Consider the following 21,005-nt stretch of genomic DNA (forward strand, 5'->3'; position numbering starts at 1 on the left):
GTAGCAGAAGAAAATCCCTTCAATTATCATCTGCAATTCATCCAAATGCAAGATGCACTTAAATTATACTAACTTCTGTGGATTGAGAATAAACATAAAATTAGTTCTGCTGATGTGACATAGATTAAGTGTAAAAAAAAAACCCAAAAAGAAACCACCAGAGTTTGCAGATTAATGGATCTTTAAGAAGAATAAAGGTAGGAATTCTCAGAGATCAAATACCAACCACTGATGTGGTTTTCTGCAATGATGATGAATGTTTATCAGTTTGATCTCCCAAAATTATTTGATGATGAGATAATGACAGTCTTCCAGAATATCTGCTAGAAAAATGCCTGAGGAGGTTAAAAGCATTTGCAGTGGTGAAACAGTTTGAGTAAATCTGTGAAATAAAGTGTAAAAGAAAGAAACTGGGAGTAGAACCCCTGCCCCCTCAAAAAACCGCAAATGAAAAAAACTAAAAAAAAAAAAACTAAAAAAACCAAACTAAAAAAAAAAAAACAAACCAAAAAACCAAAACCAACCAACCAAAGAAAAATCCCCCTAAAAACTAAAAAGAAGGGTGAAAAAAATCCAAACTGAAAACAAATTTACTCACCTCTCCTTCCCCCCAAGAAATAACCTTTTAAAAAACACTAAATCACTACAACAGTCAGAGGGTATACCCAACAACTGAAAGTGCTGGAGGTAGGAAGGACCAGCTGAACAGCATAGCAGTACAGTAAAAATAAATTTAGCATTCAGTAGTAAATACTGTAACAAACACAAACAGAAAATGTTGTAAATATGACATGAAAACTGACTGAAATTAATAGGGACACAACTTAACTGAACTTAGAAGGTGCACAAAGCAGTGATGCATATTAGCAAGCCAAATAAAATCACCAAAAAAACAAACAAACTTTTGAAATTGTCTTTGAAAGGAGGCTAAAAAGTTCAAGACCCGTGATGTACCACTTTGCTTTCTCATTGCTCAGTTTTCTACCCTTCTTCAGTTTCACCTGTCCTCATAACCACATATTCTGTCTACAGTATGACTTTCCAGGTAGCAGGACTGCCCATCACTTAGGGAATCATTCTAAATCTCCCTGAGGTAACTGTTAATGCATTAAATAATGGGCCCTGACTGGATGTCGTTTGGTGTGCTCAAGATGCAGACACTGGAGAGGACCAAGTTAGAAACCCATTTTAGTAAAAATTACCACAAATAATAACCAATAACCACCAAATCACAGGTCTGCACATCCTCAACTGATGTAATATGAGAAGCTGTTTAGAGTGAAAGAGAGGTGTTGGTTAGACCCTGGTGCTAATAACACCAGGTTATGGGTACTGGTTGTGGGTACAGTTCACGTAGGGGCCACTGACCTAAGAGTTGGACTTGATGAACCTTGTGGCTCCCTTCCAACTCGGAATATTCTCCAATTCCTCCCTTAGCGACTTTAGTTTAAAGACATGCTGTTGGAATATCTGCAAAATCACAGAACTACCAACTTCACCCAGAGAATGTCTTTAGAAAAACACATTAAACAAAAGTGTTGCTTCCTCTCCAGCCAAAGTAGCCATTAGTAGTCACATTGGTTCTACCAAGTTTCAGCTGTGCCTGTCCCTTTCTTCAGAAGTCTTTTTCAGTTCTGAGCCAGATGCACTTGCTCCCAAAAGTTCATTTCAGAATTGAGACTATACTAGAAAAAGATGTTTGAACATATATTTTACAGAATACTACCACAACTTTTTGATCAATTCAGTGACAAAATTTGACTTATTTGTGACAAATGTGGCAGCTAAAAATCTCAAGTATATAGAGCTATCTCACCCATGACCCCAGCATCTTCTAAAGAGACTAGACAGTCCATGGCAAGGGAAACTATTCAGTAATCCTCATAAAGAGTTACTGCTGTCACCAGAAAATCATCCCTGTTGTACAGCAAAGACTGAAACCTGCAAAATAATTTAACTCAGATTTAACTGCTTAATTTTACTTACTATCCCTACCAGAGAAATAAGGCAGTTGAAATGTAGCTGAACACACAACTACAATGGCAATGTTCAGAGACCACTTAAGACAGGGTATTGGCACAGTTACTACTGAATCACAAAATACTGTTCTGAGGAAACTACTACAGTCTGCCAAGAATAACTGGGATATGCCTCCACCATGACAGGCATTACTCACATAGCTATTAGCATAAATATTCAAAGGCCTGATGAAAATAATTGCCCTGTGTTCCATTATCAGATGGAGTAGGAAAAAAAAAAAAAGAAAAAGAAAAGGAAAAAAACCCAAAATAAAACAAAAGAAAAAATAAACAAACAAACAAACACACACAAAAAAAAACAAACCTCCAAACCACCACAACATACTGACAGGCAAGATTTAACCATACCACATTCCCCACTGTAAAATACTCTCAACACATTTATAGAAATCAAGTTCTTGCAAAATTTCTTCCCGGTCATTAACAATTGAAAGTTGACTTTTGATTGTATGGAAAGCTTGTCTCTAACAGGCTCAGCTATTTTGTTGACTTACATGGAGCACTTCATATCATCAGGAATTTGCACTTGGATATCACCAGAGACATTTCCTACATGTTATTGCTCATCAAGTTTTTTATTTTTAAAAACATGCTAGGAGATATAATTACCTGTCAGCAACTATTAAGACATGTTATATCTTTTTGTTTGAGACACAAAAAGAATGGAAGTTCTAAAAAAAATTATGCAAGAGTCTTCACAATCCACACACACAGTAAGAGGTTTTTAACATAAAACATATTCTAAAAAGCCAAAAATTTCTATTTTTTAAAAAATCATCATTACAGGAAGTGTGTATCTAGCTCCCATCACTTCAACACAGAAGTCTACAAACTGAGTTTTAACAACATGTTAATTGGTTGTTTCTGGAGAGTCAACTGCAACTCACTGGTCCCGAGAGAGTCAAAATGCAACTGCACACCATAGACCCATCCGGTTTTCTTGAGGTCTAAAAAGGGTTTACTGACCAGAGTAACAGCAATCCTGATAACAGAGGAAAAACAACTGCTTTCTGTTTTAACAGAAACATTGGTATTCATTACATTAAAGCTTAAAAGAGCACCAGACTGGCTTTTTAGTCATTGTGGTCAAGTTTCCAAGTGGGCTGGAAAACATGAAAAATACCCCAAAATACCACCATCAACAAAAAATCTACCTCTGACTTGTGAGGTTTTAAGAACTGGATTATCTTGGAGCAATAAGCAGGGATATGGCAGAAGTAACACACAAAAATGGTTATTCCCCACAGAATCAAACTGACTAGCAGGCATAACAGATGTTCCCTGGGAAAAAGGGTCAAACGAACACCTCCATTCTGCCAGCACGGCTGTTGGACACTTATATCCCCCTAATACTCAAAGAAAAGACATTTTGTGCCTATTTACCCATAGAGGACAGGTTTTGTCTATGATATCTGTTTAGCCATCTGGAATGTTTCACTGCTTCACTGTTAGTCACTACTTAAAATGGAAATATATTGTAATTGGCACAGTTTGTGACTCCTAACTTTCCTGCACAATAATTTTCAGAGCCTTTTCCAGTCCTCATTTACCACCAAATCCAAACTGAGAACACAGCACAGATCTTAAAATTATCTAGCAGGCAAAGACTTGATACTTCTTGGAAGCACTCCTCTTCAGAAAAGGAAGTCTAAGAGGAAAGCTAATGAAACTGTCCTCCTCATGCATTGTCCTCAGTTATGCAACTGCCAATACAACATCAAGTTCTGATACATTCAGGGGTCAACAGAACCAAATCTCACCCTGACATTTAATAATCAGAAAAGAATCAGAGGAGTCCCCTGACATTTTTCTAGGACTGGCAGTGTTGGTCCTAATGTGGGACTTGCTGTACTTTCACATCTTGTTAGATTCCTAGCCAGCAGCTAATTTAAAATGCATAGTTTTGGAATGTTAACATATCCAAGTGACACAACACACTACCAACAGGCACCTCAGGCAAAATACAGCAGCTGTTCACATGCGCGTTCTTGGCCTCCTAGAAGGTCATGCAACTCAGTTCACACCTCTCTCCCTCGTATCTGTTGAAATTTTGTGGAACTCAGCTTTCTCCATAACCCAGGGAAGAACCCTCTAACCTCTTCCTCCTCTTCTCTCTCAGTCCAAAGGAACAAAAGACATCACATTTTCATTGCTAAAAATTCAGTTTCTGAGCCTGCACAGTTGCTGTGAATGGCAGCTCTTACTATTCTGACTGATCTGAAAATCATGATGCACAGACCTTGAAAAGGCCACCCTTGTGCCCCATGCAATACCTGTGGACTTATTTGATGCTCTCCGTCGAATTTCAGTCACCATCAATCGTGACACTTGAGTAGTAAACTGCAGGAGGTCAGAAAACTTCTCTGTCATTGTACTTGGAGGAGCATTTCCAAACACCTAAACCAAGAGAAAAACGGATGCATTAAAATAATTCAGTTTACAAGGATCACTATAAACTACAATGTTCCTTGGTGAAGAAGAATTCCTATGTAGATTACAAGCTTTTCTTTACATGCTACAGCATTCATCACTGCACTGGTTTGCACAGTGCATGCTCTAAGATATGTTCAGAGCTGGAATTCAGGTCTCATTCAGGGAGCTAAAATCTGATGAATGGAGGGGAAAAGAGAGTTGTAAGTTTTCTTGCAAGATTAAAACCCTGCAGAACCTCAAAAGACTGAGATTGCACTTAATGGGGTAAAGAACAGGTACCAGACCAAATTGTCCAACAGGACTTTTGATTTTAAGATCAACTCCTTTACTATCTACTAAATATAAGGACACGTGTAAAGTCTTTTAAAAGGACTAAGAATTAGAACTGCCTTGTTATGTCCTTACTCAATAAACTCACAATACCAGGAAGTCTCCCATATTGCTGATATCCCAAGGACTTACTCTCCTCTTTTGAGATCCTCCTGAATACAACAGCAGGCTTTGTTTTTTTTAGAAATTGTCACTTAATTCTACTAACTTACTCTTCATGATTAACCACTGATTTTGTTATTAAATAATGTATTAGATCACATATAACAGGGAAAAATGTGTTTACTCTGTGATATTACACTAAGCTGTGGAAAACAATCTCAAAATGGATTAGCTAGTTGCTACAGTAATTTACTTTTCATTCAAGACTGCACAAAAAATGGAGTCTTTATCCACATTTCCAATGTAAAACTTGCACTAAAATGGTCACAATAAACCCATGACATTCATTATCAAACAAAGCATGCAATCTCAATTATGGTATCATCACTTGTGTTAGTGCTGAAGAATAGCCTGCTCAACACCTGAACAGTCTCTGCTTGTTTAAATGTTTCTCCATTATAGATATTTATGTAGCCTTCAGTAGCGTCCCTGATGAGCATAAAAGATGACAGTATTTTTCCAGCAAAACCTAAGTTCAACAGGTTACGCTGGCCTCCCAGAAGGAGGAAGTGTTCTACAACAGTACAGTTGGTTTGGACTCAACAGCTGCTTCCTTTCTCTGGGTGACCCAGTTACCCTATTACAGCTGAACTGCTGACATACTTGGCTGAAGTCATTCTCAAGTCCAGGGACATTCAGCGAAATCCATGATTACAGCCAACAGGGACGCAAGGTAATTGTGGTGCCAGCTAACCTTGGAACCCCTAAGTCACTGAAGAAGACTTAAAAGGCAGAAGGAAAGAATAACCTTTGTCCAAGCTTGACTTCTTACCTCCCTTAGTACCAGTTGCTCTGGTACATCACAAAACAGCCAAAAATATTTTTCCTGTCTACTTGAGTTGCAAAGTCATGATGAAATGGAGTCAGAAATACAACACTGAAATGGAACATTCAGTTTCCTCAAAATAAAAATCATTTTCACCAAATGCATAAGTATTTCCCATACTGGAAATCATCATTATCATTAAAGCAAGCAAATGGGAGACCAGACATTACAGGCAGACAACTGTTTTCTGCAGACCAAGAAAAACACCCCTAATTTGAATTACAGACTACACAACATACCTAGCACAGACAATCAAAGTTTCCCTAAATATTTAACAAGACCTCATTTTGCAGTTGTCTGCATCAACTCCCAATTCATCCAAGGGCCCCTAACTTCCACAAAGCTGTAAGAAGGGAAGAGGGCCTTGAGGTTTGCACGCTCACATAACATAAGCAAGATTATCTAGACCAGAATGCACATTAGCATCTTGTCGTCACTAATTGTTTAAAGCTCTTTCATGCAGACCAAGTGAAGCAGAAAAACTATTGGGCCTGTTACCTGTCCTGAGCTTGCTCAGATTTATCAACAGTTACCAGGAAACACAGAGAACTCAAAGTTACAGTGAAAGGTTAACTGAGGTCAAGTGGATTTTAATTAGTTGCCCCATAACCAAGTTTGCACTATGTAGAATAAGCATCTCCACAGGATATTTACATACCCTTAGATTAAAAGTGGTAGCAAAAACCAGGAATAGGATGTTACACATTTTACTAGTAAATCGTCTTGTTAATATGGAAAAGCAAGGCTCTTTCAAGATAATGTAACAATGTATCACTTATTCAAAACCATCCTCTTCATCATTCCATCCACTTTTCTCACATACTGCAGAAGCATTGCCACCACCTTGGTAGAGCAGTGCTTCCACAAACTCACTGAACTCTGAAAGGAGCCTTTTGAGTACTCTTCCACAGGGTCAATCTTTTGTTAATTATGCACCAATTTAGCTTTTCATTACTACTCGATTCATCACTCCATAAGCCTCCCTGAACAATGAAGAAAAAGAAATGGTCTGTAAACCCACTTGTTAACAGAACTAGCAAGATGGTTTTATCCACAGCAGGTTTGAGACATGCTCTATCTATAAACCAGACTGAAGAATGCTTTAGCTCTGCTGAATTTACTGATTATTAATCCTCAAAATAAAAAAAAAAAGAAAAGGAAATGAAGCTGTGTTTTCCACAAAACTTGAGATACCTCTGATGAAAGGAAAAAATTCAACCCCATGGCTAAGCAAGAAAGCCTCAAGAGCTCCTGGATACTCTGCTAAACTGGCTGCCAGCTGCTGGCTACTTGGATGCCTCTGGGACGAAGAGTTACCTTCTTCACTCTAGATCTCTGCACTCAGCAAAATCAATGCTTCTCCCAGGATTCCCTACTGCATTTTGTGTGCACACACACACAGATTCCAGCCAAACACATGGAGCTCCCACTTCCAACAGCTCAGCACTCTGGTATAAGAGACATTCTGGACTACATATAAAGGGATGGCACAGAAGTTTTGATCTGAGCATGTCAATTTGTTTGAGTTTCTCCTCCTAACACAAACATCCCAATCTTGTAACGGAAAATGCTTTTGTAACACAACATCGTGATCTTTGCTTAAGGCAGTAACAGAAAAAGTACTCTATCACACTTCAAAATCTTTGACAGAATAAAGATAACCAGGGAAACTAACTGATGGATGGATTCAGAGTCTGAATTTGAACAAAGTTATTAACTGGTCATTTAAAACTTCTGCAGCTAAGGATTATGTTTGAGAAACAAGAAAAATTTTAGAAAGGAACTTCTAATAATGTTTTCATTTTTCTTGACAGCAAAAGTGTCCCTTCTCAGAGAAGAATTTTAGAGTGAACCAAGATTTACCAGATCTGCCACTGAAAATCTCTTCCAAGACTTTTTAGAAAATGAGATTTTTTTCTTGTACTATTTTTTATTTCAATCAGAGTTTGTCTTGCTGTGCCCTGCAGAATTACTAAACTAGCAGGATTGTTCCAAAATAAGCTGTACCATCAAGAGTTGACATTCCAGAAGACATAAAACTAGATAACTGAGGAAGCCACAGCATACTCTGTATGTGAACATCAAAAGAAGAAGGTGACATTAACCAGGAATCTAAAGAGGTAAACTGTGAAAATAGAAATAGATGGCATCACAACTGCTCAGCCTCTTGAATACAGGAAAACAAGAATGCCTTTACATAAAATGCAAGGAAAAAATCCCTCTATAACAGAGACAGGATGAGATCTGACTGATCAGGAAAAATCTGTTTCATTTGGGTTACACTATCTCAGTTCATCAATGACTGATAATAGTTACCAAGGTCTGCAAGAAAGGACGTGATGAAGCAGAAACAACACCTGCTTTCCTCAATATGTCAAGCTATGATCCAGATTTTAGAGACTGAAAACTCAAGTGACTACATCTGGCAAGAGCCTGTATTTGCGGCATGAAGGACAGCTCCAAGAAGGTAGAGCTTGAGGACAGTGATGTTAAAACTAAACAAGGAAACTGATGGGGGGGAAAATGAGAAAAGAGGAAGAAGGTAGCCAGAAGTAGGACTGAAAAACAAAACATCTGGGAAACACGTAAGAATGTACCTTCAGCACCAAGTTCACTTCAGTAAAGAAGGGTACAAAAGAGTCTCTACGACTCAGAGAAAACAGCCCATAAACAAAACTAGATGGATTCTGCAAAGAATAGAAAAGAAACATGGGGAACCTGGGGAAGGAAAAGCTACTACAGAAAAGGGGAAAACTGAGGAAAAGAGTAGCTAAGATGCATTCATACAAATAGGAATCACAGAAACCATCAATCTGTTCAAGAATATAAATGGTACCTGAGATTACTTAGACAAGAGCTGATTTTCATGAAGTAAAAAGAAAACATGGGGCTACTGATTTGGTTTTCAGAATGCTTCAGCACATGAGCTACATGAAGGACAGTTAGAACAAGTGGTGCAAAGACATGAAGTAACTTCAACTGGGCTTCAGCAGAGTGCAGAGGAGGAGCTGAGAATTAGGACAAAGTCAGCAAGTGGTGTAAAGGGTGGGGGGGATGTGTATTAAGAAAGAAAACAAAAAAGAAAATGCAGAAACAATGGAGAAATTAAAACTTACCTGGTTTTGAAGTCTTTCCTTAGACTGCTATACATGCATTGCTACACTAGTTTTACTTAAACACAGTAATATCACCACTGCAATTTCTATAGATATAATGCTTCTGCCAGTAGGTACCACAAAGGCTAAGAAAAAATTCTTCTCCACCTGCACATCAGAGTTAAATGCTGAAGAAGTTCAGGTGGGGGCATTCTATTTTCCAGAAGCATCAGCCTCATGTAACTACCAGAGAGATTTCTAAGCATAACTGCACCAAAATAATCTTGCCTTGAGCCCATGAAGGTTAAGATTCTACTGTGCTAATTTGTAAAAACAAATCAAGAAAGTCCATAACTAAAAGGCATATAATCTAAGAAGATAAATTAAAGAGGAGGCATATGAACTGAGCTTACTTCTTCCAAACTCACAAAACAGGTTACCAGCAGAAGTAAGACCTAAGGCAACACAACAGCATTACAGTGATCCATCCACTAAAGCACACTACCTAGTAGTAGTAGATTTTCAGTAGACTGACAATCCTAGTAATACTTGACTAGGATTAATTTTTCTATACAGCATTGTTGTAGTTTAACCTCTACTGTAAGCCAAACACCACACCGGCTCATTGCTCTCAGGTGGAACAGGGCAGAGAAACAGCAAGATAAAAGGTAGGAAACTCATGAGTTGAGATAAAGACAGTTTAATAGGGAAAGCAAAAGCCATGCAGGCAAGCAAAGCAAAACAAGGAATTCATTCACTGCTTTCCACGGGCAAGCATGCCCAGCCTTCTCCAGGAAACCAGGGCCCCATCATGGGTAACAGTGACTTGGGAAGACAAATCACTTTTAACATATGCTCCACCTCCCTCCCCTTCTTGCCCCTGTTTTATATGCTGAGCCTGACATTGTATGTGGGGGATATCCACTGGGTCAGTTGGGGTCACTGACTCTCCTCCCAGTTCCATTTGCACTCCCAGCCTCTTCACTGGTGGAGTGGGGTGAGGAGCACAAAGGCCTTGCCTCTGAGTAAGCACTGCTCAGCAATAAATAAAACATCCCCATACTGCTAGCATTATTTCCAGCATAAATCCAAAACACAGCCCACACTAGCTACTATAAAGAAAATTAACTCTATCCCAGAAAAACCAGCACAAAACCAGCACAAGCATGCAAGCAGCTCAGTGTCTCACACCTTCAGAAGCCATACTTTCAATGAAAAATCCTTTTAGTTTTTGGATTATTCCAGTTCTCTGAGGTAGCATATACAAACACAAATCTATCACCCAAGAAGTAAAGAGTAAGAGCACACGGTGGGGAAAAAAACAGAAAGCTAGATGTGTACGTACTGGTCTTTCACAACCCTAAAACTACCATCAAAATTATTATTCACAATAACCTGGCGGGGTAACAGACTGATATAAGACATCAGGAGGATTTAGTTCCTATTAGTCCCAGTGACAGTTGCCATAGTTCTGCCTCAAAGCAAATTCTCTGCCTAAGTACAAGGGAGTAGTGAAATATGAATGCCAGTAAAAGTGGCTATTATACATTCCCTACAGATTGCTTGTTCAAAATCTCCCTTGTCCATGAAAGGAGATTCAGACTCAATACATATAAAAAATCCTTTAAGAATATATCACATGAGAAATTAAAATTGTTCAGCTCATGTAGCCTAGAAAATCCAAGGTGACAGGAGATATTATGATTGCTATGTCTAAATATGCATCGGTACAATAAATGCAAAGAAGGAAGAAGAGCTATTTAGACTCAAGGAGAGTGCTGTCACACAAAAAAGTGGGTATAAACATGCTCGCAAAGTTTAGGTTGGAAATCAGATGACTGCAATAGCAGTGAGCTGCAGTGAACTGCAGAAAAGCTGTCAGTCTACATGCATCTGTGGATTGCTCCTGAGAAAAAGTGATATGAAAAGGAAATCTCCAAAGGTAAGTTTATCCCCTAACACAAAACTGCCTGAGGAGAAGGGGAAAATTGAAAGGATGCCAATGGGAGAAAACCTGTTATGCTAGAACCAGAAGGTCTTGGGAATACAAAATATGAGCAAACAATTCAAATAAAGAAAACACTTCTTGCAAATTGCCCGGCTTACCCTGTTGAACACAGGTAACATCATGTAAAGTTTTTCTTCCTGCTCTTTCTGCGTCATGTGCCGTGGAGGATGACAGAGCTCCGTGAAGAGGCGCCGCAGATGCATCAGGCCCAGCGCATTGTCCTGAGGGCTGCACTCTTCCTGCCGGGGCCGGCCCATTATCCTTTTCACCATATTCATCTTGGCTGACTTCTGAAAGCTCTCTTGTATCCTGTTCAGAAAAGAAAAGGAACTTGCTGAGTATAAGAGACTGAGGCATTATTCCACTAAAACCTTCAAATATATAGCACACTCTCTCATAGTAAGTACCACGCTGGAGTTCAAGAGCATTAGCTAATTTTACATGCCAGGCATTGTATTAGGAGAATTTAAAGACAACAGTTTGAAAGAGCAAACATCTGATATTCTCCAGCAGAAATCATGGCTGGCCAGGCTTTGAACACTCCAAAATGCTTTGGTACTTTTTATTGGATGAGTTTTGCGATCCTTTGGTGCACATCCCACAGCATTTACAACAGTGTTATCTACATAATGCAAAATATTCTCAAATTAATTCTAGAATAAAAACAGTACTTTAAAATCTAATCACACAAGACCTTCCAACACTCTGAGACATTGGCTTTATCATACAGAGACAAGCATAGATTTTTTCCCTGACTTTCCTGTGGTAAAGAGACAAAGCTGTCCTGTGGAGCTATTGTTCATTCCACCCCTCAGCTACTGGCTCTGAAGAATAACAATTCAGTCTTCAAAACATGGACCAAGTCTTCCAACTGTTCAACTGAAGTCTATCGGGCAGGACCTTGCATGAGAGGTGTGAGGGTCAGAACAGATAAATCCCTAAACAGATGAAACCAATCGGACACTGCAGCAAAAAGAACTAATCTCACAACCATGTTCACATTAGGGAAGGAGTAAAGGGAATACATGGAAAACAGTTGCTGCTCCGTATATAAAGTAAGGACCACCAACAATGAAATACTCCACAGAACTGCAATGCCTATATCTCACTGCTAAAATACAGCTGAAAAACCAAAGGTCAGTAAGAGCTGTAAAAATTATTCAAGAGTAGAAAATGCCTTGCAGCAAGAAACTTAAAGAACTTATTATTTAAATTATCAAGAAGAGAGGTTACCACAAAGGGTCAATTAATAAAAAGAGAAGTGATGATTCCAAAGGTGCTGTAATTAGAGTAATGAAGGGAAAGTAGACATTACTGAAGAACTCCAACCCAAAGATTAAGTTGTAGCTGGATGCTAAAGCCAGGAAAATAACATCAGTAACAAACTGGAGGTATGCTTGTAAAAGTGAAGGGAATTAACTACCAATAAGAAACATTAATAAAAGAAAAATATTCTCTCTGTAACCGAAGAAAGAGACACCTATCTGGAACATGTTCATAAAAGGTATTCATAAAGTATTTTACTAACACATAGTAAAACATTAGGAACTAAAGCTAATGAACATTTTAGTACCATGTAAAAAATAATTCATGAAATGAGAAGCCATTAAAAAAGCTAAGCTAAGTTACAAGCCAGCAACTCTAAGTCCATGCTGGAAATGTGCACTGGCTTTTCACAACCGAGGAAAAATTAGATAGAACTGAGTCTTGTCTTTTAGTATATCATTCCTAAGAAATAACATAGGTAAGACTTCGAATCAGCGTTAATCACACAGCTAAAAATAAAACACAGTTTCCTCCAGAAACCCATAGCTTTTTCAAAACTCCTCAGTTTGAGGATGTTTCTCTTGCTGTAACAGGTAGACTAACAGAATACCACATATGAGCTCAAAGACCCAAACCTTCACTGCTTAAGCAGCAGGAAAAAAGTCTGCATTTTCTTTTCAACAAAATCTTTTAAATGTCTTTTTATAATTCACAAAATGCTGAGAACTTATATACCCACCCAAAATTCATATTGTCATCAAATCCATGACTGCTGTGGACTTCTACTTGTGTGGCCAATTTTTCTTTTAAATTCTATTGCTTTATTCAACCTAAGCACAAACTTAAAACAGAAATTTACACTGGTTCAACCACACACTTCTAATTATAGATCTGACAGGTTTTGTATAGTCAGAGAAGTCTAAATAAATGTTACACACTATTTTCCTAGTGTAAAGGAGCCTACTGGAATGGTATTCCCCACGTGTGTTCTATTTACCTCCACCAGGGCAGTTAACAAAGGGATACAAATGCAGAGAACAATTAAAATAGTCCTCATTTCCTCAACACAGTCATGGTCCCTCCTGTCTATTCCCCACTAAAAGCAGGTATTGAACTTCAACATAAATAAGGGGAGGGGAAGGGAGGGGAGGAGAGGATGTAATACCAATTAACTACTCTTTTTTTTTTCCCCCAGAAATAACCGAATTCTAAAGTAGATACTACTTCTGCAATTATTCCAGAGTTGTCTCCTACTGTGTTTCTCTCTTATTAGAAAACATGCTAGTGTGGGCTCCAGGCAAAGTCATCTGAAATATATTGTACATACAAGCTGAAAGAATTTCTATGATTTATTTTTGCCTGCCCAAATCCAGTGATATTTTTTCTGATTATCACAGCACAGGTTATCTATGGGAAGAGAGCTGTTGGCTCTGGGACCTCCTGCATTAGGACTAAATCTTAGATATGTGAAAGTGAACAGTGAAAGAACAGTGCTATATTGCTACTTCATCTTGTACAAATATTTTGATTGATCTTTTCCTTGTTTAGAATTAGGCCTGCAGAAGAGAAAGCAGTACACCTAAACCTTTTACTATAAACAAAACATATCTAGATAAGAGGGTGTTCCTAGTCTAAATGAAAGCATCTGCATAATCCTCAGTCAGTTGCAACCATCACATGTGACTTGAATTCAGCATGAAGACCTGACAGACCCTTAATGCCAAAAATTAAAAGATTCCAGTGTTTTCACTAACAGGAACTTCATCTGCTCACAACTGCTTGTTTACAGCACATGATAATCAAGCACCTTGCACAGTAATTAAGACCAGCAAACGCAAAAGTTAGGGAACACTGGTCTTGTAAATGATTGCAGAGCTTGAATTTGGCCTGGCTCTGCACATGCAGTAGTCTTAAATTGCACACTCACTTCCTATAGTCCCCAAACAGCCTCCTGCCTCTCTCAGCAGATGCTTCATGAGCAGCTGGTTGGTATTTTGTTACTTCGTCCCTCTGAGCATGATGCTACACCTTGGTTCTGAAAACCTGGACTGAAAGGCTGCTCTGCACACCCAGCAGTGCATTTCCTCAGGGATCAGAATGCATCACAACTAATAAACCAACTTCCTTTCACAGATATGCCCCACAGCACAGGCACTGCAACAGCCTCAATATCCACACAATGAACACACATCCTCCCTTATGCTACAATTGATGATGTCTAATAATATGGTATCTATTTGAAGATGCTTTGGAGAACAGCTAATCCTTCAATCTTGCAATCTTGAATCTTTCTGCTTGCTTGCATTGTATCCCTTAGAGACCAGCTGATGTCCTTCTCCTCTCAGCTTGTGTGATCTTAGAGCTAAACACCCAGTACACCCAGATGCAATAAGAGGGCAGCTCCAAAAACTTCAAGAGGAGATTTGTGGAAGTGACAAGGACAGAAACCTGTTCTCAGCACAGGAGTCTCTTCCCTGCCTCGCATTTCCTCTTCTGGCACATACATCCCACTGCTGCACCACATTCTTTACTAAGCCCTGATGAGTTTCTTCCCCCAGCAGGTCCAAGCAGGCACACTCTTTGCAGGAAACCTGTGAGTTGGACATTCCAGCTTTTTTAACTGAGGAACAAGTTAGAAGTTATTCTGAAAGAGCAAACTAAGCAAGTGGAAGTTCTATGACGCAGCCCCACTGCGACAGGCAGTGTAGTTCATCAGAAGGATTGAAGCATTTCAGCCTATTGTAGCCACCTTCTGCTGCTAGAGCTAAAAATATAAGTTAATGGCAGTTGCAGAGCATCATGTTCTGTATGGACCAAGACTAAAATAAGACACTCGATGAGTAGATTACAAACATGCACCATAAAACCACTGCTCTTATAATAAACATTACAGTTTTCTCTTACTGGTAGAAGCAGAAGAATCTCCATGTGAGGAGAAATGAAGTAAGCAGTGAAAGCACAGCATAAGCATTCTCACTTTAAAAACTGCCCTTTGTTTTTTTTTCACAGGCTGTCAGATGTCAGCGTATTTCCTCATGAGCATAAGTGAGGCTGACCCATTTGAACAGCTCTGATATAAAGCCATTCACCAAGGTTCTTCACTTTTCTGTTAAATTTATATGGAAATCCTACAAGATGAACCCATGAAATTCTCCAGAATTTCCACAGGAGTTAGTGTAAGAACTAATTTCTACCCTTCAAAATATTTTAAAGTATTTTCTACTGTTAGTGGAAGCTGTTGGAAAAATTATCATAAATTATGTTACAGAAAATACCAAACACTTACAAAGCTCAAAGACAGACACTCCAAGAAAAACACAACACACACACATTATCATTAACACGAGTCAGGGTATGATACTGTATGGCTAATACTATTACAGCTATCAAAACATTTGTGAAGGAAAAAAAGTAGACAGACAGAAACTGCATGAGACACACTCATTTTCACAACAGCTATTTTAAGTCGGAGCTCTGCATCTAGTTCCAAAAGGATGTTATTTAAATAAGCAGCTAGGTAATTAACTGCTTAGTAATTACAGTCACAAGTGCCTGTTTCTCCAGGCACTATATTGTTATTACATTAGCAGCTTAGCAGTGAAACAGGAATCAACTTCTTTCTTTGCAGATTATAATGGGACACCAGTATACACCTCCACCCCAACTATCTCAGGAAAATGAAATTGAAGTCTTCCTGCTATACTCAATCACAGAAGTCCACCAAGATCAGTAAATTCCACACCTGATAGTTCCTTCCCCACTAGGTCTATTACTTCTTTCCCGAATTTCAGGTTTCCTACCCATGTAGTGGGTGATCTCATTCTGAAGATGATCATCAATATGCACTATTCAAAAGGACACTGTCTGGCCTTCAAAGCAAACAGTAAAGAGCTGTTACTGGCTAGATACACATCCATTTTTGCTTAGAACTGAGCAGGAATTAAAAATTCTCTTTGTAGACAAAAACATCAGTAGAAGGGGAAGTGAGGAATGCAACTACTTCCTCGCATTCCCTTTCCCCTCACCAGTCCTGCCACCAAACACAAAACAACTACTCACACACAAACAAAATCATGCACAAGCAAGCTGTGTTGTTGGAAAGGATGCCATGAGCTTTCCCTGACAGACTGAACTGGCACACATGCGTTTGGGGAATGTTGCCTGATAAGAGAGAGCCTGAAGTAAATCTCATATTCTGCCCTAGTAATAAAAGTGCCTACTCCCATACTATGATTTCCTCTTGTAGAAACATCCTGTCATCTGGCTGAAACAGGAACTATTTCATTAAGAAATCTTCCCAACATGAAAACACCACCAACTCCCACTCCACCTTTTAAGTATTGCTAAGTATCATTAAGAAAGTTAAGGAAGGTTCAAAGACAAGGATATGCAAGGTCACACTATTATTTCAAAGTCATGAGTTTTGTGTGTATGGTTTGGTTTTTTTCCTCCTAAGCACTGAAAAAATTCAAAATTTATCTTGAGCAACCTTTTGTTACCACCTAAAAATAATCTTGACCTTTTTAGATGAACAGAAGAGCAAATGTTTCTATAGGTTGAAGAACTGCTTGCAGAGATGTCTCAGTTCACAGGGTAGTATCCAAACCTGAGAATTCAATGCAGCTATTTTTTGCTTTAATGCCTCTAAGAAACAAACAAACAAACAAACAAAAAAAAATACTCTTGCTATCCTTACTCAGGACATGTTTTTCCTGTTCTCTGAACTCCAGTCAGATGACAGCTAAAGATAAAATTTCTCTGTTATTTGCAATATTACAAATGCTATTCTTATGCTCAGTCTGACCTTAATGCCTTGAAATCTCTGCAAAAACAAAAATTCCTAATGCTTCAACAAATATGAAGAACTTTGGTAACTGTTTATTGAGAAAGATAAAGATATAAAACATGGACTATCAGTCTTCTTCGATTTCCCAAAAATTATTCATGATAATGACACATAATAGCAAGTGCTGATAGAGTCGATTTCCCATGATTGGTACCCTCCTGAAGGCTTATGTTTTATATTCAGTGTAAAAGGACAACAATTAAATAACAGTGATACTTTTGACCTATGCTGCAGGGATGGACAAGAGGTGTCTTGATAAAGATTAAGAACGTAAATTTTCTTACTTAGTAATAACTTAAATGAAAATGTCCTTTAGTTATATCAACTTTTTACACTTAATTTTGTTCAAAAATAAGAAAATAAAGTACTGTTTTTGACTTCTGCAAATAGCCTGTTTTTTCCTGACATACTGTGTAAAGCTTGTATCTAGAAGATAACTCTGTCACTGCATTTTCTAGGGCTTTAATAACCACATTTCCCAAAATTACTTGCACTACTATAACAAAATATTTCCAGGGTACAAACACTTCTTCTGCCACCTCCAAAAAATAAAGCCTGTAAACCAAAGTATTAAATCCTACGCCAGCTGAAAATAGCGTGTAATACTTCTCCAAACTGCAAATGAAGTTGCATCACTTTTCTTCGTTGCGATCTCTGTGCAAGAAAAGCACAGACAACTTCGATACCTCGAGTGCAGTCTCACAATCCAGACTGCCCTTGGGACTGAAGAGCCTGCTTCAACATCATTGTTCAGAGCAATAACACAGAACAAGAGTTACCTGGCATGAAGGACTACCCATTCACATGCGGAAGCAAAGGATGTGACTGCAATCATTGCCCAGAGACATCTGGGGATGGTGTACAAAACTGACACCTTGATGAAACAGAAGCAACTACAAGTTACTTTTACAGAGAGTAAAGATGAGACAGTGCACAAGGAAGCAGATGTGTGCCACCTTTTCCTACGAGGAACAAATCTGTCCACACTGCATCTAGAATGCGATTTTTGGCAGGATGATGATAATTCCACTTCACACATCTTTACTTAGCACTCATTATGATCTATCATCACCATGAACCCAATTCTCAGTACTGTTTTTCTTTAAGGAAGCCTTTAACAAGACTTAAGGAATTCCATTTTCTCAACTCAGCAATAAACTGATAACCAAGCTTAAGAATTGAAAATGCTGAAAAAGCAAACTGCCAGAAAGCTCAAATACAGGCTATTTAGACTGGAGACACGTTGATTTAAGGTGTCTGCCTTTCCACACTTTACATCTTTTTCAACTAAAATGAAAGATGAATTCTTATTTTGTCTTGAACTATCACACACAATCCTGAGAACCAAAAGGTAAATCTGCTGTTGTAAACATTTGAATAGCTAAATCCACCACTTGTTTAAAAGCAGCTTTTGAAAAACGTCAAGGGAACTGAATGAGTAATTTTTACTTTTCAGAAGCCAAATGGAACATAATGAATATTGTATTCAGCTAGGAGGAGCAGAAAACCTCATCTTTGAGCTATCTGTAACAGCCGGTCCTTCATCTCTTCACAAGACTAAGAAATACCATCCAACCAACCCTAAGGCTACCCGAAATCCATATTTGACTGCTGGTTCTACAGACCTTCATCTCTGAATTCCAATGCAAAGTCTTAAACCATGTCATCTGCATATAAACACAGATCTGATTGCCAAAAACCAGTTTAGGTTTGCTAGCCATCAAAGAAGGTGGAAAATTCCATACCTCAAACTTGCTCCACGGTATCTGCTTAGGTTGCAAAAAGAACACCAATATTTACACCAGAAAAAGGTTTTCAATAATTAATGCAAGGCAGAATATATTGCCATTGCAGGACTAAGGACCAAATAACTCTTTATGTGTAAAAGAAACCTTTCTGCTTTACCAGATGAGGAATCGTCATTCCACAAAATAAATCAACCTTGCCATGTTTCATTACCCCTAATCATCACTTACATTGAAGATCAAAGTACAGGGCTCTCTGCAGGTATTATGCTAGAAAGGAGACACCTGCATTAGCACCTTCAGGTGGTTCATTCATAGACATCCAGGCTCCAAGAAACCATTTGCCCCTGCTTGTGCAATCATACCACTGAGACATTTTTTCCACTCCTCTTGACCTGTTCCAGTGTGGTCTCAAAGCTGGCAATCTAGTTCTGAATGCCACAAAGTCTGAACTAGCTCTGGACATACAATTCCTCCTCTACTCAAGGAATGCAAAGGACATTTTTTACCAGAAAAAATATGCTAAGTGAGGAGATAAAAATATGTGTAACACAAAAATCCTGACAGGCAGAAGCAAAGTCCAACTTGGCTGGAGCAGACACAAAACATGACAAAAATAGAGACATTGCTCACCAACATGTATTTTTGAAACACGTATTTATAGAAAGATTATGCCTAGTAAGTTAACAGGTTTTAGACTGAGGGAACAGAAATTCTGTTCTTCAGGGTAACCAGCACGAATACATTACAAACTCAGCAGACTGCTTTTGGAACCTATAATTTGTCAGATTAATGTTAATCTGGAACTTTGTAACTGGACATTTGTGGTGGGAATGACCCCCATCAACGCCTACTGGTTGACAAGACAGTAGATGAGCAAATTCATATTATTCTGCAAACCTCAATACTGTTATAAACACCTGGAGCTGAGAAACACATCGAGGAAAAGTAAATATAGAAACATCGTTTTTGTTTTGAACATATGCTGGCAGAGTGGAAACATGTCAGAAACATTTGCACCTCAGCAAAATTATCTGAAATTGAGGAATCAATAGGAACATTTTATCAGAAGCCTATGAACCAACTAACCTATGCAGCATCAGAAAAAATATCCAGAATACCATGAAGATAGATAACAACTGGTTAAAAAACTCAAACTAAAACCAAACTGAGTATTTGCTTCGACAGTATCTTGGAGAGCAACTTCTAATTGAATTCTCTGCGTGTTCTGTGGTAAAATATCTTGAGCATCTTTGAATACTGGTTTTCTTGTTTTTGTTTTGTTTTCAAAAGGCCTAAATAAACTGATTTGCATTAATTGGACAAACAGGATACTAGTTAGAGCCCGTTGGGAATACAGTAGAACTGAAATTTTAGCTTGAAGTCCTGAACTGTGTGACAATGACTAAGCCATACAAATCAGGAGAGAAAATTCTCCTAAGAAGCCCCTAGAAAACAAAAAAGGGGTGAGAAGATGAGAGGGGAGGGGACACCCACAAAAAAACCAAACAAAAATGCAAAATAATCTGGGATCTGAGGAGACAAGCCATCCCTTGTTGGAATGCAGACATCAACAAATGCATAGGAATAATACTGCTCTGGAGAGTGGCTCTTGCATTCACAGTAAACAAGCAAAGCAAAAAGGCCTTCCTAGGAAAGTTACTGCATTTGAACCAATAGTGAAACAATGAGCCACCATCAAGAATGGGGAAGAGTGCTGTGGTCTATTCCCTTTTCCAAGTAATGGGGAGTGGGAGGGTGTGGTGGAGAATATGGGGAAGGAAACCAGCTAAACTGGAACAGGAGAGAGCCCATACATCCTCACAGTAAGGCCATGCAGGAAGCAAAGCAGCCCCGAACAGGACATGTTCAGAAAGGACAATAGTGACCCTAAGCACGGTTCTTACATTTAGCTAAAAAAGCCACCGAATTTTTTTAACAGGAGCACGGTCTCCATTTGTGATGCTGGTGGTAGTGGGTTTTCTTCTCAACAGCTATCTAAAGCAAAAACTTCCTGCAGCCATGTAAACCAGCCATTTACACACCAAAAAGAAAACATTTCTTCTGCCCGTAGGAAATTTGCATATGAAGAAACAATAAGTAGAAGCCCATTACCTGTAAATTTGTCTCCATAGAGCCACCCTTGTTTCTAACACAGATAAGAAAAACAACAAAATGATCCTACCAGCACGTGTTTGCCTGATGTAATAAAATTCCTTTCTCTGCTACCATCGAGGCAGAAAGAATGTAACAAA

At 38.6% G+C, this 21,005-nt stretch overlaps 1 protein-coding gene across 10 annotated transcripts in view; it reads right to left on the reverse strand.

The window, feature by feature from the left end:
* Positions 1-21,005, reverse strand: part of WDFY3 (WD repeat and FYVE domain containing 3) — a 154,764-nt gene that overhangs the window by 91,634 nt on the left and 42,125 nt on the right. For 9 of the 10 annotated variants that reach the window (XM_068187835.1, XM_068187832.1, XM_068187834.1 and 6 more), the window contains 2 exons: positions 10,992-11,202; positions 4,313-4,436 (listed from right to left, as the gene is read on the reverse strand). In XM_068187835.1, the coding sequence (XP_068043936.1) occupies positions 4,313-4,436; positions 10,992-11,171 (304 nt within the window). In that variant the 5' untranslated portion in view covers positions 11,172-11,202. Of the gene's footprint in view, positions 1-4,312; positions 4,437-10,991; positions 11,203-12,898; positions 13,126-21,005 lie in introns of those variants that run through there. The other variant, XM_068187830.1, reaches the window with a different exon arrangement.

The sequence above is a fragment of the Anomalospiza imberbis genome, chromosome 4 (assembly GCF_031753505.1).
Source record: "Anomalospiza imberbis isolate Cuckoo-Finch-1a 21T00152 chromosome 4, ASM3175350v1, whole genome shotgun sequence".
NCBI classification, from domain to species: domain Eukaryota; kingdom Metazoa; phylum Chordata; class Aves; order Passeriformes; family Viduidae; genus Anomalospiza; species Anomalospiza imberbis.